Below are 20,349 nucleotides of genomic sequence, written 5' to 3'. Positions count from 1 at the left end.
GTCCAACACGTGTGGGACAGTCTGCCGCAGGACAACATCAGGTGTCTGTTCGCCACCATGCCGGACCGTATTGCAGCGTGTAACGCCACACGAGGCGGTGCAACACGCTATTGATGATGACCGGATCGCGTACCACAGATTCCCTTTGTAATTGTCCTTGATCTCTGTTTTTGCCATCATGTGCATCACTCACCTGTATCATTATACCAATAAAATTTCAGTTGAATCCTATGCTTCCTTCTTGGTGTGCTAATTTCTTTGTCCATGTGTGTATTTAGGCACCAAATAAGCAGCAGTGAATTTAAAACTGATACTATTTACTCTGTTTAGCCATCCACTAAGCAAGTTTGTGTAGTTGTCTAATGAATTTCTTACAGAATCTCATTTCTTAATCTTTTTGTTTTCTGGGAACCCTTCAGTATTATCCAAGAAAAATTTCCATTTAGCTAATTCAGTAGTGTGTACTTGCTGATTTGGGATTAAGTTTTGTAACATTACTTTTGGTAACTGAAATCTCACCTTTTTTTAAAAAAATTGAACCTTTTACTGCTAATGAGCTATCTTTTGTATGACTCATCAGCAATATTAGATGTCCCTGATACAATTTCCTCTAAGCAGTCCTGTATTATCTGTCAAAGATATACACTTTTGACAGATGTGCAGGACTGCTTAATGAATCTTCAAAGCTGCTGCCACCACTGTGTTTGTAATAGTTGAACACTTCCACTGCTATGCAGTGTTAAGGAGACATAATGAAAAACACTTAGGCATTGATGATTACTCATGGTAGTTCTTTAGTATAAACAACACCAAAAGAATAGAAGAAGAAATGTATTACTTATTCCCTTCCATCTGGGGTACCTGTTCATGGTTATGCATGGTTATGGTCCCACTAATCAAACTGGCTCTTTGACCTTTTCCCTCTGTTTCTAGTCTTTTCTTCTCTACTTCTGGACCTTTTACTCTCCTATTTTCCAGACAATCATAGGATCACGTGCCCTATCATTGTATTTGCCATATGGTGGACATCTGGAAAGAGGGCATCCTGGTAGACATCTGAAAAGTAGGCATCCTGGTGGGAGTTTGGCAATTTAATAATTAATACATCCATTTTCTTCCTCTGTTGTTATTTATATCATGAAGCATTCCCATGATATCCTCTCCTTAACTTTTCCTGAGAAAAACGGTGTAAAATGTTAACCTAAAAAACATGCTGCTTCTTCTATAAAATTGGAATTATTGAAAAATTTCTGGAATATAAAATATAGCACAACTAGGTAAACTTTGTTGGCCAAGTTGTGCTATAGGGCTGCCAGCATGGATGTTTATGAATGATTTTATCTAGTTGCAAAGGTGGTGAAGGTAACCCAGAGGATTGCTGCAATACTGAGAAGGACGCTGACCTGCAGAGATATAACTCTTTTATCTCTGACCTGCAGAGATAAAAGAGTTATCGTTCCATTGTATAAGACCCTGATCAAACCACACTGACTATTGTTCTCAAATTTGGTCCCCAGGATTTGAAGGGAATAAATTAACTGTGGAAAGGGTACAGAGGCAGGTAACAAAGATGGTTTCGACACTGTACAATGTTAGTTATGAGGATCAGCTGAGGGAATGTGGACTGCATAGTTTGGTAGATAGAAGAAGGAGAGGTGATATGATTGAGACTTTAAAACTGTTGAGAGGTAGTTACAGGATTAACACTGGGGAGTTCTTTCGCTTGGTGAAACAGCAGGAAGGAGCGATGACAAGGGGCCATCCCTGAAAGTTATGAAAAGAAGCTGTGAGTAAGAGGGTGAGGAGTAGTTTCTTTGCATAGAGAGTGGTTGAACCATGGAATGCATTGCCTGATAGAGTGGTGAGAGCAAGAACGGTCACTGAATTCAAGGAGTGATATGATAGACTTTGTGTTTCCTAGGAAGAACCTCCCACGATGAGTCTTTTGACTCCATGGAGGCTTGAATAATAATAATAATATTTATCAAGTGGAATTTACTTGGTGGAGGGTCTAATTGTGCTCTTATAAAATTTTTGAATAACCCAAATTTTATACAAAAAAACAAAGTAGCACCCTTTTTTTGAGTTGACATTATATTTTTCAGGAACAAATGTCTGCCTTGTTGCAACTCTAATAAGGGTTTTGCTGCTACATTGTGGTTCATTCTTTTTAACCCAAAAATTCTACAAATTTCTCAGAGATGGTTGTTTTCTTTCGTGTTTACAGCACGATCTACCAATTTGTAAAAAGAGACTTTTATTCCTTTATGGCTAGTTAAAAATGTATGCAATAACATAACACTTTTGAGCTAACTATCAATTAATCTATTAATAAATACTACCCACCTACCTATATTGTATTATTGAATGCCTAAATATTGCACTAGAATGATATATATATATATACACAGGGTGTTCCAAGAGGAATTTGCCAAACTTTATGGGTTGATTTTCTAGAGTGACATTTTAGCCAAAAAGTTTATATTAACATGGGTTCAATTACAAATTGTAGACAGTTTGGGAAATGCAGCCATTTCATGAGGTTGTCCACTAGTAATTGTCTGACTATGCATATTTCAGTCTAGTTATGTAGAATAGTTCTCTAAAGCGAATTCAGATTTTGTAAATAGTGTTCTGTTGTGTGTTTGTACTTCTGACATCCAATCCATTTACAGTTTTTGTAATAGCAAATTGAGAACTGCTGTTGAAGAATACCAATACTGATTTCCCACCCAGATTGTCCCTAATCAATAGTTTTTACTGATATATACCAACATTTGCAGGAAAGGAGAAAATATAGTATTGTATCTGGACATTATTTTAATCACTACATTCAAAATACCATGCTTTGAACAGCAACACAGTTCTGGAACAGTTGCTTGGTGAATATTTGCAAGCACTGAAGTTGGTAAAGTGACTGTCTGGACTGCATCAACTAAATTATGGAAGGATGACATTGATAGGAGAAAATGTCATCTGGTTTTCAGAAGGATGAAGAGATGTTGGAAAGGGTCCAAAGGTGACTGACTAAGGTAGTTTCTGACCTCTGGAATGTCGAGTATGAGGAAAGATTGAAAAGATGTAATTTGCAGAGTCTAGTGGAGAGAAGGAAGAGGGGAGATATGATAGAGACCTACAAGTTGGTAAGGGGTTGTTATAGGATCAATGGTGGAGAAGTTCTACAGAGAATAGTGGGAGATCAGGGGAGAACCAGAGGTCATCCCTGGAAACTGTATAAAGAGGGTGTGAGTAGGGGAGTGAGAGGCAGGTTTTTTTCGTGCAGAGTTGTGAGTGATTGGAATGCCTTGCCTGAGAGTGTGGTGTCTGCAAGGAGTTTGAATGTGTTTAAGACCCGGTATGATGAGATGTGTGTGAGATAAAAGGACCTCCTAGATGAGTCTTTGACTCCATGAGGTCTTGTTTAATAATAATAATAATAATAATGGTATGAAGACAGCTGTTGCAGAATGTGTGGTGGAGATACTTAATGAGCAATTCATAAAGGTCTTTCAATTTTGTAAATGTGACATCATGGAGAGATTGAGAGCAATAGATGATGGGGAAGAGAGACTGACTGTAAGTGAGCAAGAGGTATATGGGGAGTTGAGTAAACTAGATGTTAATAAGGCTGTGGGACTTGATAATATATCACCATGTATTCTGAAGGAATGTGCCAGGGAGTTGACACCTATCTTGACATATTTTTTAATATGAGTGTTGCACTTGGTCAAGTCCCTAAGGAATGGAAGAAGGGCAAGATTGTGCCACTTCATAAAGGAGGTGATCGAACTCAAGCATCAAATTATAGGCCTATCTGTGTGTCAGGTGTTGTGGTTAAGTTGTTGGAGAAGCTTGTGAGAACTCGGATCCAGAGTTGGGTTGACAACAATGGTATTATCTTTGATGGACAGCATGGGATGTCATGTTTTAGTAATCTACTTACTTATTACAATAAAGTGATTGCTTCCTTGGACAGAGGAGAAGAATACACAATAATATACTTAGATTTCGCAAAGGCATTTGATAGCGTACCTCATGATGGAGACTGGCTATCTGATAAGTATCAACAAGTTGTGTATGGGGGAGCAATATCCAGGAAAAGGAAAGTCACTAGTGGAGTGCCTCAGGGATCTGTTTTTGGGCCATTTCTGTTTAACTTGTATATTAACGATATAGGTGAAGATTTGATATTCAGTTGTTGCAGATGATGCAAAGTTGGGACGAACAATGAAGAGTAGTGAAGATGTTGTGGCCTTACAAGAAGACTTGAATATATTGAGTGATTGGGCACAGAAATGGAGATGTGAGTTCAATGTTGCGAAATATAAGGTTTTAAAATTTGGAAATCAAAGATGGGATGCAGAATTTATGCTTGGTGAGGATATATTGTTGGAGGTGGATTAAATAAGAGATCTGGGGGGGTGATAGTGGATAAGGATCTGAAATTTGGGGAACACATAGCCAAAATTGTGAAGACAACACAAAGGTTTCTGGGAATGATGTGGAGGACATTGACGTGTAGAAGTAGGGAGATTCTTGTTCCATTGTATAAGGCTTTGATTAGGCAACACATGGACTATTGTGCCCAGATTCGGTCACCTGGAAAGGGTCCAAAGGCGATTGAAATTTAGAGGACACATAGCCAAAATTGTGAAGACACCACAAAGGCTTCTGGGAATGATGCAGAGGACACTGACATGTAGAAGTAGGGAGATTCTTGTTCTGTTGTATGAGGCTTTGATTAGACCACACATGGAGTATTGTGCCCAGATTTGGTCACCTGGTTTTCAGAAGGATAAAGAGATGTTGGAAAAGGTCCAAAGGCAATTGACTAAGGTGGTTTCTGGCCTCTGGAATGCCAAGTATGAGGAAAGATTGAGAAGATGTAATTTGCAGAGTCTGGTGGACAGGAGGAAGAGGGGGAGATATGATAGAGACCTACAAGTTGGTAAGGGGTGTAGGATCAATGCTGGAGAAGTTCTACCAGAAATGCTAGAACTTCTCCAACATAGTGGACGATTGGGGGAGAACCAGATGTCATCCCTGGAAACTGTATAAAGAGGGTGTGAGTAGGGGAGTGAAGGGCAGGTTATTTTCGTGCAGAGTTGTAAATGATTGGAATGCCTTGCCTGAGAGTGTGGTGTCTGCAAGGAGTTTGAATGTGTTCAAGGCACGGTATGATGAGCTGTGTGTGTGTGTGTGTGTGATAAAAGGACCTCCCAGATGAGTCTTTGACTCCATTAGGTCTTAGGGTAATAATAATAATAATAAGTTATATGTATACCATTTACAAGAAGTACACAACCTTTGACAGATTTGATCTGCAAGTGAAATTTGATCATTGTATGCTTGCAAATCCTGATATGCATAAACACTTGTTTTCGCTATGAAGCAATGTTTATTGATAATTTTTTTGCAAAGTAAAGCAAACAATATTCTTAATGTGCATGTATGTGCTTGTGAAAAAATACTTAGAAGTTGACACAAATTTCCATCTGAACTAAACCTATCTATGGGATCGGTTAAGGAGTCCTTATCCTTGGCCATCTACCATAATGATAGTTGGCCAAGCTTGCCTCCTTATTGTTCTCCACAGTTTTGTATCACCTGCAAATAGCTACATATCTCCAGTTAAACTTGTTCCAGTGGCCACAAAACAGATGACCTTCCCCTGCAATCCACCACTAGTAGCATTCCTCTTTCATGATATATAAAAAATAAATAAAAATACAAAAAATATAAAATTAAATAAAAATTTAAAGCAAAAAATATCCTTAGCCTCAATACATATCCTATCCATGCTAATAATGCTGTAGGTTTACAACCTTTCATTGATGGAAGTCACATTAAAAAAAAAAAAAAAAAAAAATCCTTTCCTATTTCATCTACACTCGAAGATGAAAATACCCTTATGAATTGTTCACTGAATACCTCAACCATGTCCTTTGCAGCAGTTACCAGTCTATCATATTCCTGCATTGACATCATGTTACCATGATCACTCTGCTTTCTGATTATATAAAAAACTGTAAGATCTTTTCTAGCCTGAGTTGCTAATTTCTACTCATATTGCACTTTTGTTATCCTTTTCAAATGAGTTAATTTCCTGGCTGGCTCTTTATATCCTCATGCAGCTGATTTACCATTATTCATCTTGTTCTGCCTCCACTGTATCTTCTCCTTCCAGATTTCATGCTTAATCCCTTCATTTAGCCTTTTGAGCTTCAAAGTATATGTAGTTTCACACATATCCTATCCTCAGAGAAGTCTTCTTATGGCTGGGCATCACCTCATAGGAAGAAATGTGACATCCTACTCAAAATCGCTTCATCCATTGGAATGATTAGATCTAAGACTCTTGATTCTCGCATGCCCTCCCTTTCATACTGCCTAAAATAGTTGTCTTTCAGGAACTCAAGAAAATCATTTTTCTTATATCCAAAAGCTATCTCTTCATTCCAATCTATACTATCATAATTAAAGTCATCCAATAACCATAAAACTCCAGTTAAACTTGTTTCAATGGCCACAAAACAGATGACCTCCCCCTGCAACCCACCACTAGTAGTATTCCTCTTTAATGATATGTAAAAAATAAATAAAAATACCAAAAAATATAAAATTAAATAAAAATTGAAAGCAAAAAAATCCTTAGCCTCGACACATATCCTATCCATGCTAATAATGCTTCACTAACCTCCAAGTTCCTTATACATTTCTTCATCACTGCCATCCACATTCCCCATAGCAACATCCAACTAAATGTCTCTTTCTGTCAGTCTCCACCCCACATGATATACTGACTCAAAATCACTGTCACTATTTCCTTTTGCATCTTCACTTTGTGCAGACATAATTCCTTGCTGCCATCAGCAACACCCCCCTCCCCCTTGTTTTTTTTTTTTATCCTCAAGAAAAACATCATACCCTTCCATTTCAATTCTGATCAAGATGTCATCCTTATACAATAATGTTTCACTTACTCCAATCCAACAGAGCCCTGTGGCACACCACTTGTCCCCTTCTTCTTCACTCTTCTCCTGAATAAACTACTCTCTAATATCTCTCCTTCAACCATCCTCCTATCTACCTCACGGTTTATGATCAAATAAATCTAATCAGCAAAACCATTTCATCTCTCTCATTTCTAATGCTCCTGGCATTTGTAAATAAACACAGTAATTCACTTTTACTCTATAACCAGTCCTATTCATTCCACTTATTGGTCCAGACTTCCAGAATTCCTGTCATCAGTGATCTTGGTAATTGCCCCCAAAGCTGTAGCATTCCTATTCCACTGCTAGCTAGATCTCCTAATCTTAACCCTTCAGAGCATTGCATCTGAGATCACAATGAAAGCATTAACGTATGTAAGAAGGTAACAACAACATGCACTATATTTGCAAACTGAGAAGCTACAAACTGCATTCAAAATTACGAACCACTGATAGAGAGAGAGAGAGAGAGAGAGAGAACAATCAAGCATTATTACAGCTAACAGAAAGGTATATCCAGATAGAATGGAGGCATTTTGAGTAACTATTATTATTATTATTATAGGCAACTCCAAGGAGTCCTTAGACTCATCAAGGGAGGCCCTAAACAGCATGTCAAGAACTATCCAACATTTGCACAGCATATATCATACTTTACTTTGAACTCATTCACAGTCATGGCACCCATAACAGACTCTAGCAACCTATTCCACTCATTCACTACTCTACAAGCAAAAAATCTGGTTCTAACAGCCTTGCTAACTACACTCTTGCTCAGTTTCCATGGATGGCCCCAAGTTCTTCCACTACCAGACCTGTTCTGAAAAATTTCCTCTGAATTAATATTGTAAAAACCCCTCAGTAATTTGTATGTTCCAATCATATCACCCTTTTCTGCCTATCAACCAGTTTCCATAATCCACAAATCTTCAACCTTTTCTCATAAGGTTCATTCCATAGACCTGCTACCATCTTGGTCACTTGCCTCTGGATCCTCTCCACCTCCTCCTTCAAATCACTAAGAAACCCTGGCACCTAGATCTGAACGCAGTAGTCAAGATGGGGGGTCTTATAAAGGCTTGATAAAGAGGAACAATAACCTGCTTGTCTCTGCTCGTCAAAGTATTCTTCAGTAACTAAGTCATCTGATGATCTGCTTTAGCCACTTTTGCTATTTGGCCACCAAACTTTAACTCCCTATCCACTAACACTCCCAAATCTCTGACTTTGTCAATTACCTGGGGTACAGTTCCACCAAAGTGGTATACAGCTGGTAATCTTTTTCAACATTACACTTTGCCACATTAAACTGACATTCATTCTCCTTTGCCCAGTCTGCCAATCTATTCAAATCATCCTGCAAAATTTTGATATTATCTGTATTAACTATTGCTCTACCCACTTTGCATCATCAAACAACTGAACAGTTTCTCTCAGAATTTTTCCTAGAGGATTAATGTACAAATTAAACAGTAGTGGCCCAACAACAGAGCCCTGTGGCATGCCACTAGTCACATGCCTTCTTCTGGACTGTGCTCCTGACTAAACTACTCTCTAATATCTCTCCATCATCTATCCACCTCACCGACCCTATATCCATCCCCCTCCCCCATGTACTGCAGTTTACTGATTAGAATTCCATGTGATATCTGGTCAATGGCCTTTCCGGCAGTATCACTGTAAACCCATTTCCTTTATCCATCTCAGTGTCACTGTATTAGAAAATGTGAGCAATTACTGAGGCATGGCTCTTGACCAACTTCTCCAATACTTTGACAACAACTCCTGGTATGTTTATCGGTCTGTCTGTAATTTGCTACATAAATCTTGGAGCCTCCTTTATGCAATGGAACTATTTTCTCTTCTTCCCCCCCCCCCCCCCCGTGACTAACCTGGAGCTGAGACTTAGATTAAACAATACGGTCAAGGACACAGACAACTCCCTCACCACTTTACGTAAAACTTAAGCTGGTATACCATCCAATCCCAGAGCTGTATTCACATTAAGTAATTCACATTCACATGTAATATGCTATGCACCTCTATTTCATTTACCTCAGATCCATGTAAGCCTTTGGCTCTCTTGTTACTGCAATATCACCACCTGGATGAGATACTCTTGCAGTGTTCACTTAGTAATTCTACTATTTCAACTGATTAAGTTACCTCTCTGCCATCGGCATTCATTAAAATCATTTTACCATATGCGTTCTTTCTTTTACTTGCAGCATATTGAAAGAACTGTTTGGGATTCTCATTAGTCTACATTGCTAACTTCCTTTCGTAATATGCTTTTGCCTTTCGTAGCACACTAGTTACCCTTCTGGTCTGTGCCTTGTATTGTTCATGTGCCTGCAGGTTATTACCTTTCACCTTAAATTCCCTCCACAATTGTTTCTTTTTTTGCAACTCCAGCTTTAAGATGAATGCTGCCATTACCTCCCTCAAACACTCCTTTACCACTTCCCATGCACTATCAACATACCAGCCATTGCAAATTTACATGCGATAGCACTGATCAAAGCAGTCTCCTAAGCTTGTCATACTTACCAGCCCTGTAATTCCATATTTAGCCACCTCCCAGGTCAAAACCATATGATCACTCTCGCCAATTGGTGGCGATATGATCATATTAATTATAGACACTCAGATGCAATTACCAGATCAAGCACTCTCTAACCCGCAGTATATTCCACCACATGCTGTCTCTGTAAGAGCTTAATGTTGTTCATTTCTTAAATTAATAAGTTATATCTCATCTAGTAATAAGTATAAAGTTATTGTCTTCTGGCTGAGTAATTTCTCTTCATAGAAAAAATCCTATCTGCATAGTCTTATGTATTTGTCACTTGTATGATGAAAAACCAGAGTTCCCAGATGGGGAAACTAGTTACCTCCATCTGAGACAAGCTAATTCATCTTCAGTTGAAAAGTGTCTTTATAAAGGTTCTTTACATCCTAATTGGACTGAATGAACTATGAAGGCTTTTTAAACATTTTCTCACATTTTAATTTGTTTGTTTGTTTGTTTGTTTGCTGTTTCCATTGCAATTGCCATATATACTAATAACAAAAAAATTGCTTATTTTAGCCTCTCCATGCGAGGCACCTTTTTTTAGTGGAGAAGACCTCCCAGTGATGATCTGCCCCTTTTTGCTTTTATTCTTTGACTATGCTTTTCTTCCCATATTCTTTGCTCTACTTCTCCTGAGTCCTTATTACTATCCTGTATTTCAGACCACCATCACAGGAATCCAATGCTTTGCAGCCTTATCTGACATGAGGTTTGATCCTGGTAGTCTTTTGCTACTTTGGCCTCTACTTTTGGCAAGGGTGTTGCAGTGGCTCTTCTTCCTCATGTTAAGGACAGAATCCATGGCTTGATGTGATGCCCATATAGTATCCTGGGCCCTGGCAACCTCCGAACATGGTCACTGCTTGCTGGACAGTGGGCATCCATTATGCTCTGTGATGGGTAGGGAGTCCTGGTGCTGAACTAAACTCCTCCTGAGAATGAATACTTCTTCATCCTCTTGTTTATCAGGGCCCTCAGTCCCTAACAGATTCATATTATCATCAACAAAAAACAAAGTAATAAAAAAAACATCAGAAGCTAAAACAAATATGCCACAGTTCTAAATCTTACACTCAATATATGAACATCTGATTAGAAAAATGTCACCCTTCTTCATTCAGAAAGGTTGGAAGGATCTCCAAAATCTGTAAAGAAACTACATTCAGAAGATATGGAGGTCTCAGATAATAATAATAATATCCTTATCAAAGTAGCTGCAGTAGCACAATCAGAAAAATTACTCCATGCACCATTGATGTATAGTTATCTGCCTCTGTATTAAAGTAGGCTTATGTTACTTCACATGCAAACTTTTATTTGCTCATGCTAAGCTAATGGATAAAACCAAGCATACAGTTTCTTGTCAAGTAAAATTTATCTTCAATTCCAGTGTGTTTAAGTGGGGCTGCTCTAGTAGCTGACTTTTCACTGTTTGCCTCATTTTCCCTAACAAAAAGCTACTGGCTGGCTCAGTGTCTGCAATCAGCAGGCTCCAGTATCCATGAAATAGTGGGATTCACATCCCACTATTTCATGGATATCTTTTGGTGTAAGATGATTTTTATTTTGCAGTATTGACCACTACCTTGCTTTTATTGGAGGCCTAAATGGGTTTGAAAAAGTTCTATAGTCTCTGTAATAGGGTTCTCAAACTAGTAGTCCAGCAATGGTGCTAATTTAATAGGTCTGTAACCTTATGTTGGATGAGATGCCCATAAAATACATATATGAAGGTGGGCCTAGGGTATTGCAAATGGCAAGAAACTATTCCTGGAAGATGTGCAGGGGACTGGTAAGTAAAAGAATGAAAAGTATTGTTTTTACATGGAATGTATTTGTAACTTTAAATGAATTCCTAACTCATTAGGACTCAAATTCGTAACCCCTTAGTACTACCATGCTAATGATAGTATACTCCATTCCTCATCTTTATTCAACAAAACCTTGTAATCCTCAAATGTTCAAAGCTTCGAAGTCCTCCATAATCATTGTCTTAAAACATTGATCTCATTGTCATTTTTCAGTGAGTTGGGAACCCAACCTTATCAACTTTAGGTTACCAAAATGGAGTTCTATCTTGTTTCTCAGAAGAAAGATCTCACTCCACCTCTTCCTGCCTCTGATAATACCCAAATTGTTTGGTACGATTATATTTCTCTTATAATTTCAAGCTCTTATATACTAATCTATATCCTGACACAAACACATCACATCTATAACTTCCAGAAAAATCTTCTGTTCAAGACACTACTTGTCACCACATGCATTCACAAGATCCCAAATCTGTCCATCCTTAGAACATTTTTTTTTACATTTGTTGTAATGAATCAAAAACATCCATAATAATTCTTTATGCTGTCCAGAAACGGGCAATATGATAATGTGTCTTTCAGACTCACTCTTGAGAGATTAAAAAAATTATTAAAACTGAAAATATTATTGGAGAAGTGCCAGAGATTAGTAGTACTCATGAATTTGTAAGCAGAATAAATACTGTGGACAAAGTCAAGACAAACTGATCCCATTTGATCACAACTTAAAAGATTCATATCACTTTAAATTTATTTTTTGTTGAACATTTCATTTCTGTGTCAGTATTATTTTTTTTTGTCCAAATCTGAAACAAATTTCAAAATATCAAAATTATTTTGTCACATTTTGATGAAAAGATAAAATAAAATAAAAAAATAAATATAGCATATCATCATCATCATAGATAATGCAATTTAATATAAAGTTGCACACAAGAAATTCAGTTGCAAAATAAATAATAGTTTGGAATAAATGGAATAATATTTTATTACAGTGTTCATACATTTATATATAAAGGCAAATAATAAAAGCTTAATGAAAAATGAATTCTTTTAAAGGTCATATGGAGTAGTTTTATGGGAAATGGCTACTTTGGCTTCTCAGCCATACCAGGGTCTTTCAAATGAACAAGTATTGAAATATGTTATTAGTGGTGGTATTATGGAGAAACCAGAAAACTGTCCTGAAAGATTGTGAGTATTAGTACCTTTTGTTCACAAAATAATCAAGTGTTTTACTTATTTTTCATATAATTTTTATACATACAAGGCACTTTGGATTTTTTTTTTCATATAAACAACTTTTAATTAGTGACCTATAAAAATTACTCAGAACTGCATCTATGTGGATTTATTTGATATGTTGCATTGTATAAGAGTACCTCATAGTCAAGAATTATTTTCTCCAAAGCCTAAGAGAAAGAAATAATGGGGGGGGGGGGGTATGTAAGGTCTTAAGTACAGTTGGTGTTAATAAGGTAGTACAGCTTTGACATTTTGCTCTATTTTAATCCGTTCTTGATCCAGTTGTTTAATGGGCCTTAAAATAGTGAAGCTCTCAGGACCTTCAGGAAAAACTCAGGGATTGCATTACAGACTTCTATTTCTAAGCAGGGCTTCTCTCTCTCTCTCTCTCTCTCTCTCTCTCTCTCTACTCCCCAGGATGCAAGCAAGCAACCCCAAAGACTAAACCATCAGATGTCATCAGTGGGAGCGTCCGCGCAGTTAGCCTAGTGGCTTTGTGCTTCGCAACCATATGCCTGGGGAAGGATTGATTTTATTAGGTTTGATTCCCGTCAAACGACGTGCGGAGCTTAAGGATCTTCCTCAGCCATAGCCAAGTTAGCTAGTCTTGGGCGTGGACAGCAGGGTTTTTTCCACCAGTTTATCTGGTGTTTTTCATCCCACAAGCAGGCAAACCGGTCTGAGGACACATGGATTACAGTCAGGAATACTGACCCAGCCATAGGTCTGATTCATCAGCCTATGCCGGTTCCAGAGCCTGGATAAAATTTGGGGGAGACTAGATGGTACCATGAACTCCTGTAAAAAGGGGGAACGAAGTATCATCACACGGAATTTATTTATTTATCGGTGGGAGCCATACCCAGGAGGAGGGATACCAAAGTTGAAGCAATGCAGAGGTCATATATTTCCCATACACAAGTAATGAAAAGATGTATCACCTTATTATTAAAATACTCTGGATCAGAGATAGAGTTGGAAGTTTTTCACTTTGTTATGCTTTAAATTACAGATGCCAAGAAATTATATTCTTGATTTAATCCTTTATCCAAGTGGAAGCAAACAAATTTGCATTTGGAGTATCTTCAACTGGGCTACTTGTATATAAAGACTAATGACTTTGCATCGGTTGCCTCTCTCACTGACTTTTGATCCTGTTCATGGGTTTGCTGACAATGGTGCAGTCCATTTGTCTTCTGTATTAAAAAAAAAGTTATGTGGTGCTCAGGACCTTCTCACCATTTTCAGCTAGCGTAAGGATAATCTAGGATAAGGATGAGGTTAAAATACAAAATGATTTAATAGATCCCTTTCCAATAACTCAAGAATTAAAACAAGGAGATGGTCTGGCTCCAATACTTTTTAACTTAGCTTTGGAGTACATTATTTGGTCGTTGTCAATAGATACTAATGACACTCTAATAAACTATTCAGTGAAAATTGTGCATATGCAGATGACATTAACATCATATCATATCTAGAACCAAACAAAAAAATGGAAGAAACATCTCTGGAAATAGAAAAATCAGCACAAGAGATAGGACTATAAATTAATCAACAAAAAACCAAAATAATGATTAATACTATGCAGAATCAGTTATCTGATGCAAGTGTGAAAATTGGGAACCTTGAAATCAAAAAAGTGGAGCAATTTAGGAGTAATGATCACTGTCTCGCCAAATAAGATGGTGGAAGTGTAAAATCGAATAAAGAGAGTTCATTGGGCTTTCTGTTCTCTCTCATATGTACTGAGTTCAAAAGATATTCATTGAAAGACTAAAATAAAAATATAAAAATCGATAACTATATTTTTTAAGGATATAATGTATAAATACTTCCAATATTTCAGCAAAGTCTCTAGGGATCAAAATATAATAAGATTTGTGCATACAGGCACTACACTAAATAATGAAAATGAAACATGTCAACTGAGGGTAGGCCTAATCCTAAATAATGTCCCCTTGGTGGCCTAAATTGGGTGTCCTTGGCTGTTGGGCTGAACTAAGGATGAGGGCTTCCCAAATTTGAGGCAGTTTCATGCAACAAAATTTGCTGAGGTTAGGGTAGTTTCTTAAGGCAGAAGCATATTCAAGGAAAAGTCTTTCGTATTTATATTTTGTGATAGACTAAAGTGGCTTTCTTCTGGCATATTCTATGGTGGGTGTCCAAAGCATGGTCAGCAAGTCCTGAATGGATGTAGTGATGGAAATGGATATAGTCCTTATGTTCAGCAATTCTGATGATGGCTGTCCTGTCTGTTTGGCCATAGTAGGATAGTTTGAAACTACAAGGGACCTAGTAAATATGTGGCAGTGTAAAATTCGATGCAGCATCATAATTTTTCCAAAATTTTATTGCATCGACTTTTACAGGAGTCACATCCAAAATTCACAAAAGGTAAACTTGTAAATTTTATATGTAAATAATACTAATAGCCCATATAAATTAGCCCAGAAAAATTAGCATGATACTGTGTAAATAGAAGATATATGAATATGTAGTTCAAGGGAAAATGCCCTAGAAATCAGAAATATGTTAGAATTTATCTATGTAAGTAAATACCAAAACCCCATCTATAGAGACCCAGAGGAATTAAACATGCTAGAATAGAGTAAACAGATGTCTTAAAATAGAAGTTCAGGGGCAATACTTTAGAATTCGGAAATGTATTTGATGTTATCACTTAGTATTGGGTGAAAAAAGAAACCTATTGTAACCAAAGCAGTCTGATACCACCTTCAAAGTCAATAGCAAAAGAGGGCGATATACATCAGAAGCTGTTACACTATGCTGTAAAAGGGATTAAACGTAACTTCAGGGAGATCTAGAAGTCTGCACTTTCTAGAAGAATAAGAGTTTGCACGTGAAAGGTACGGGGGTTCTCAGACCTTAATTCAAAGTTTGCGCCAGAATATCTGGGGTCTAAAACCTTCGCGCAGGGTCCCGCAAGAAGTCAAATAAAAGGATCATAGAATCGACTATCGAGCTTCGGCAGATTTGACGCCAGGAGAAAGGAGGGAGTCGATCCATGGACTATGTCGGATTATCCGGATGAAGTCGTGGAGGGTAACTGGAGGCGAAACCTTACAGAGCGAATAGCGACCCAGGACCAGGATGACAAAGCCTTGACCGTCAGGCCTTACGTCCCAGTGCCTACAACGCCGGAAGATCGCGCTCCAGCCCCGCAAGAAATTCCAGAGGAGAACACGGTATCCATGAAACGTCTAAAGTGATAGATCAAGCCCTAGCATAGAGGGGGATCCAGAGTAAGTCTGTAAAGGAAATACAACTAAGTGCACTGTACCTATGGAGGAGTCATGTGAGTTGAATTTTGTTGCAAAACTTTTTTTTATTTATGATGTGAAGAACTGTTTAGAAAGACTGAATTTATAGAGCTGCTATATACAGTAGATTGATAACTTGTTCGCATAGAGAGAATCTATTTTTAAAGTAATTGTAAGACATTAATGAAAATTTTAACTTACGTTGTATTATAAAGAAATGGTTCTGAAGAACTGACAAGATTATAGAATTAAGAAATATAATGTTATGAGAAGTAGTTTGCTTAAAGAGTGTTATATTTTATGTGAAGGTTTGAATTGGAGATTATAATTAATCAAAACATGGAAATTCCTAAACTGTAAATGGGCTGATAGTTAATAGTTATCTAATTTAATTGTTTAATAATTTACGTCACTGCATGCCTAAGAATTTGTCCTATATGATTTTAGTGCATACCTTGTATTACTGTTTTAGTATAAATAAACATGTTTTTATATTTAAAAGGAGTGCCGTCTGATCTTTTTCGCAACTGCACTGTTCTCAAAAAAAAAAAAAACGATCCTGTGAGCGGGGTAGATTGGAATTTGGTACGAATTTTGAGTTAAGAGTTAGCCACAACCGTATATAATTATAGAGGAGGAACTTTACTGGAAATATAAATAATTTCTTATGCCATTTGGAGAACTTTAGTGGCGCAGCTAGTAATAATTAAATAAATTTTTAGAGATCTCCGGCATAAGGAAAGAATACTGAAAGTGGAGAAAGGGAAATAAGATTAACTGAGTACATGAAAGGAAAAAGATAAGGTTAAAGTTTAACGAATAAAAATATAGAAGCCAAGGATAAAGAAAGCAATATTTTACAACAACCACATACCAGGTGAAATAAAAACCTCATAATATTACAATGGCGCAGCCGGTAAAATAAAAAACCTCATAATATTACACAGGTCTTTGGTGGAGCAGATAAAGGATGTGAATTTTTTATATGGTCTACAAGTGGTTGAAAAGTATTTTTTAAAGATTTTTGTTAGTTTTTTGGATGTGCCTTAGATATATAGAATAGTGATAGCTTTGGTGCAGTTTCTGTTCTGGGGAGGAGGAGAAGGTATGTGTTGTGCGGGTTAGGGATTTTGATATTTTTTTAGATATGGTAGGAATTGTAGCCATTGGCTAAGAAGGTTTTGTGAAGGTGGTCAAGTTCAATGGAGAGGACACTATTATCTGAACTAATTAATTTAGCTCTGTTATATAAAGTTTTAATTATTCCGTACGGTTGGGGTGAGTGACTGTATTTATTGGTATCTACAGGTGTGAGTGAGTTTTCTGTAACCAAAGGATGCCAAGGATTCATCAGGCTGGCATGCAATTATAGTGTCTAGGAAGTGGAGACTGTTGTCATTTGTCTTTTTCTAATGTAAATTGGATCCTGGGATGTTGATTGTTTAGGTATGTTAAAAACCCATCATAGAATATGTCAGAAGAAGGCCACTTTAGTCCATCGTAGCAAATATAAATACGAAAGACATTTCCTTGAACATACTTCTGCCTTAATATGTTGAGCACATCCAGGCCATGCAGCCAAATGGAGAAGACATCATGAACAAAGCATAGCCAAACAGTGGATCTATATGGAGCAGAGTTTAGAACTCTCTCTTCAAATGATTCCATGAAGAAATTAACCAAGGTGTGTGGGGGGGGGGGAGGTGAGAGCCCATGGCTGTCCTCTCTATTTGTTTGTAGAATTTTACTTTGCCAAATGAAATAGCCAGAGTTCATTATGAACTTAAACACAGCTGAAATATCAGGAGGAAATTCAGTTTGAATAAGGTCTAAAGTGTCTTTAAGTGAGATATTGGTGAAGAGAGAGGAGACATCGAAACTGACCATAATATTAGTGTTGGAGTGCGAGGTTTTCTATACTGGCATTTAAGTGGGCTGAGTGATTTTTGTATGGGGGAGAGGAAGGTGTTGCCAGTATATTGGAAAAGGACTTTTGCTAAATATTTGGCTAATTTGTATGCGAAAAACTAAAATAAAAATATATAAATCGATAACTATATTTTTTAAGGAAATTACAACATATACTGATATATTAACTAAAATAAATGTAATTATATTCAATGAATCAGTGGTATCTACAGTTGGGCTTAATAGCACATTCTGTTTATGAATTTTAGGTGGTCCATATATATATATATGGGATGGGGAGTCTAAAATTATATGGTTTTAGTTTATTAATAAGAGCAGAGGAGTTTATTCCTCTTTCTTTTATGCGATTTGAAGAGCTCCTGATTCAGATAAGTTTTACTAGGAATAATTAAGTGTACATGCGTAATTGTTTAAGTAAGAGCGGCTGTAAACGTTGTACGCTACCGATATTATTAGTGTGAGGGTTTTTTCTTGCCTAAACTAAATACGAAATCGTTATTATTAGACCTAGTAACCTGCAGAGCAAAAAAAAAAAAATGGCGGCGGCATTGTCATTCCATGATTTTAATTTAGGTTTCAGTCGTTTCGTTAAGTGTGAGGTCTGTTATATGTATTCCTTCGATTACATAAATGATTTGTGGATGTTTAGTGTGGATGGAAGAAGGGTGTGTGCGAAGTGTGACCTGAACGAGGAATTGATGACAGAAAGTGCTAGTACCGATTGTGTTGCGAGTGCACGTTTGAAAGAGAAGGATGGTGACAAAGAGAGGCGAAAAAATGTTAAAAAATCAGGAAAAAAGAAAAAGAGTGATTTGACAACCGTAACGGATGTTAAAAGAGATGAAAGTGAGGCAGAAAGAAACGAAATTGAGAGAACGAATGAAAGTAGAAATGGCGTGATGCAGAAATCGCAAGTAAAAAAAATCGAAAGAATGAATGATGGCGAAAGTTGGACGCATGTTGGAACGAAAGTACTGAACCAAAGAAAGATGAATGACAGTAAAAGTGAGAAGAATGATAGCGAAAGTTGGACACATGTTAGTTCGAAAGTACGGAAACAAAGAAGGATGAATGAGAGGGAAAGTGAGAAGAGGGGGTCGAGAATTAGAAAGATTTAATGATAGAGAGAATGTGTTGCGAGGTTCGGAAGGTGAATTGGATTGGATGAAGCAAGAAATGAAATGGGTGCGGAATGAAATTAAGAGAATTCAGGTCAAAACTATTAAAATAAATCATGATGGCATGAAAGAGTTAATGAAAGATGAGCGAGTGGCGTTGTATGGTGACTCCATTAAAAAATATAATAGAAAACATACCTTGTGCTAGAGGATAAAATGCACAAGGTATGTTTTCCAGGCGGTAAAATGAGTAGAGTGATTGAGGCATTGAATATGAGGCGGGAGCGAGCAAAAGAGTTAATTGTATTAATTGGTACAAATGATTTGAGAGAGAACAAAGAGCATGTCAAAATGAATGTCAGGAGCTGCTTGGAAAGATAAAAGAGAATAGTGTGACAGGAAGGGTAGTCAGTGTGTTGCCTAGGTATGATTGTGAAATGAGGTGGAGAGCAAGGATTATGAATGATATTCTGGCTGAAATGTGTGAGGAGATGGGAGTACAGTTTGTTAATGTGTGGAATGAGTTTGAGGGACGAAGTGAGCTGTATGGGAGCGATGGACTTCATTTGAGTGGTTATGGTGTGAGTCGCTTGGAGAGACTGCTGCTGGAAAGTAGAGAAGTGAATAGACAGAATGAATCAGATCGAGAGGGAAGTGATGTGGAAGAGCAGGAGAGTAAGACAGGAGAGATTGAAGAAGTGGAAATGAATGGGGAAGTGAGTGGTATGAGTATAGAAAATGAGAGAATGGGCGTGCAAGAGGAGCAGGGAAACGGGGAGGCTCAGGGTGGACAGGGGTACACAGCGTGAGAAAGGTGGATGCTCCAAGGAGGTGAGAGCATGTGTAGGCAGGAAAATAATGGGATGATCAGGGATCAAGAGGAAACAGATGGAATTGCAAAGGGTTCTAAAATGAAGAAGCAGAAAGGGAAATGGCCCCAGTCCAGCATGGAGAGATCACATCGAGTGAGTGGTATCAGCGGAACTAGCTATAGATCCAGAAATGAGCTGTTGTGTTTGTATAACAATGCTAGAAGTATAAGAAACAAGGTGGATGAAATGGTTGCACTAATTACGTCTGTGCACCCAGAGATTGTTGGAATAAGTGTGACATGGTTAGATGAGGACGACATCCTGACAGGAATAGAGATGGAAAGGTATGATGTGTTTCATGAGGATAGAAGGGGTAAAAAGGGAGGGGGAGTGATGTTGATGATAGAGAAAGAGTTATGTCCATACAAGGTAGAGATGCAGAGGAAAATAGGGCCAGTGGTTTTAAGGCAGTATGGTGTGAGATAGAGGTGAATAAAATCAAATACTTGGTGGGATGTTGTTATAGACCTGGTAATGTGGATGGTGGTGATAGCGAAATGTATAGTCAAATTAGCCAAGC

General features: G+C 37.5%; 1 protein-coding gene across 3 annotated transcripts in view; it reads left to right on the top strand.

Annotated features, from left to right (window-relative positions):
- Positions 1–20,349, top strand: part of LOC150100615 (insulin-like peptide receptor) — a 782,259-nt gene that overhangs the window by 748,538 nt on the left and 13,372 nt on the right. For all 3 annotated transcript variants that reach the window (XM_090401273.1, XM_090401271.1, XM_090401272.1), the window contains exon 24: positions 12,441–12,575. In XM_090401273.1, coding sequence (XP_090257399.1) covers positions 12,441–12,575 — 135 coding nt within the window. The remainder of the gene's footprint in view (positions 1–12,440; positions 12,576–20,349) is intronic.

The sequence above is a fragment of the Typopeltis vanoorti genome, chromosome 12, assembly GCF_054136105.1.
Source record: "Typopeltis vanoorti isolate ZY-2024b chromosome 12, IOZ_Tvanoo_1.0, whole genome shotgun sequence".
Classification (NCBI taxonomy): domain Eukaryota; kingdom Metazoa; phylum Arthropoda; class Arachnida; order Uropygi; family Thelyphonidae; genus Typopeltis; species Typopeltis vanoorti.
Note: the sequence above shows the minus strand (reverse complement) of the source record. Positions and strands in the feature narration are given on the sequence as shown.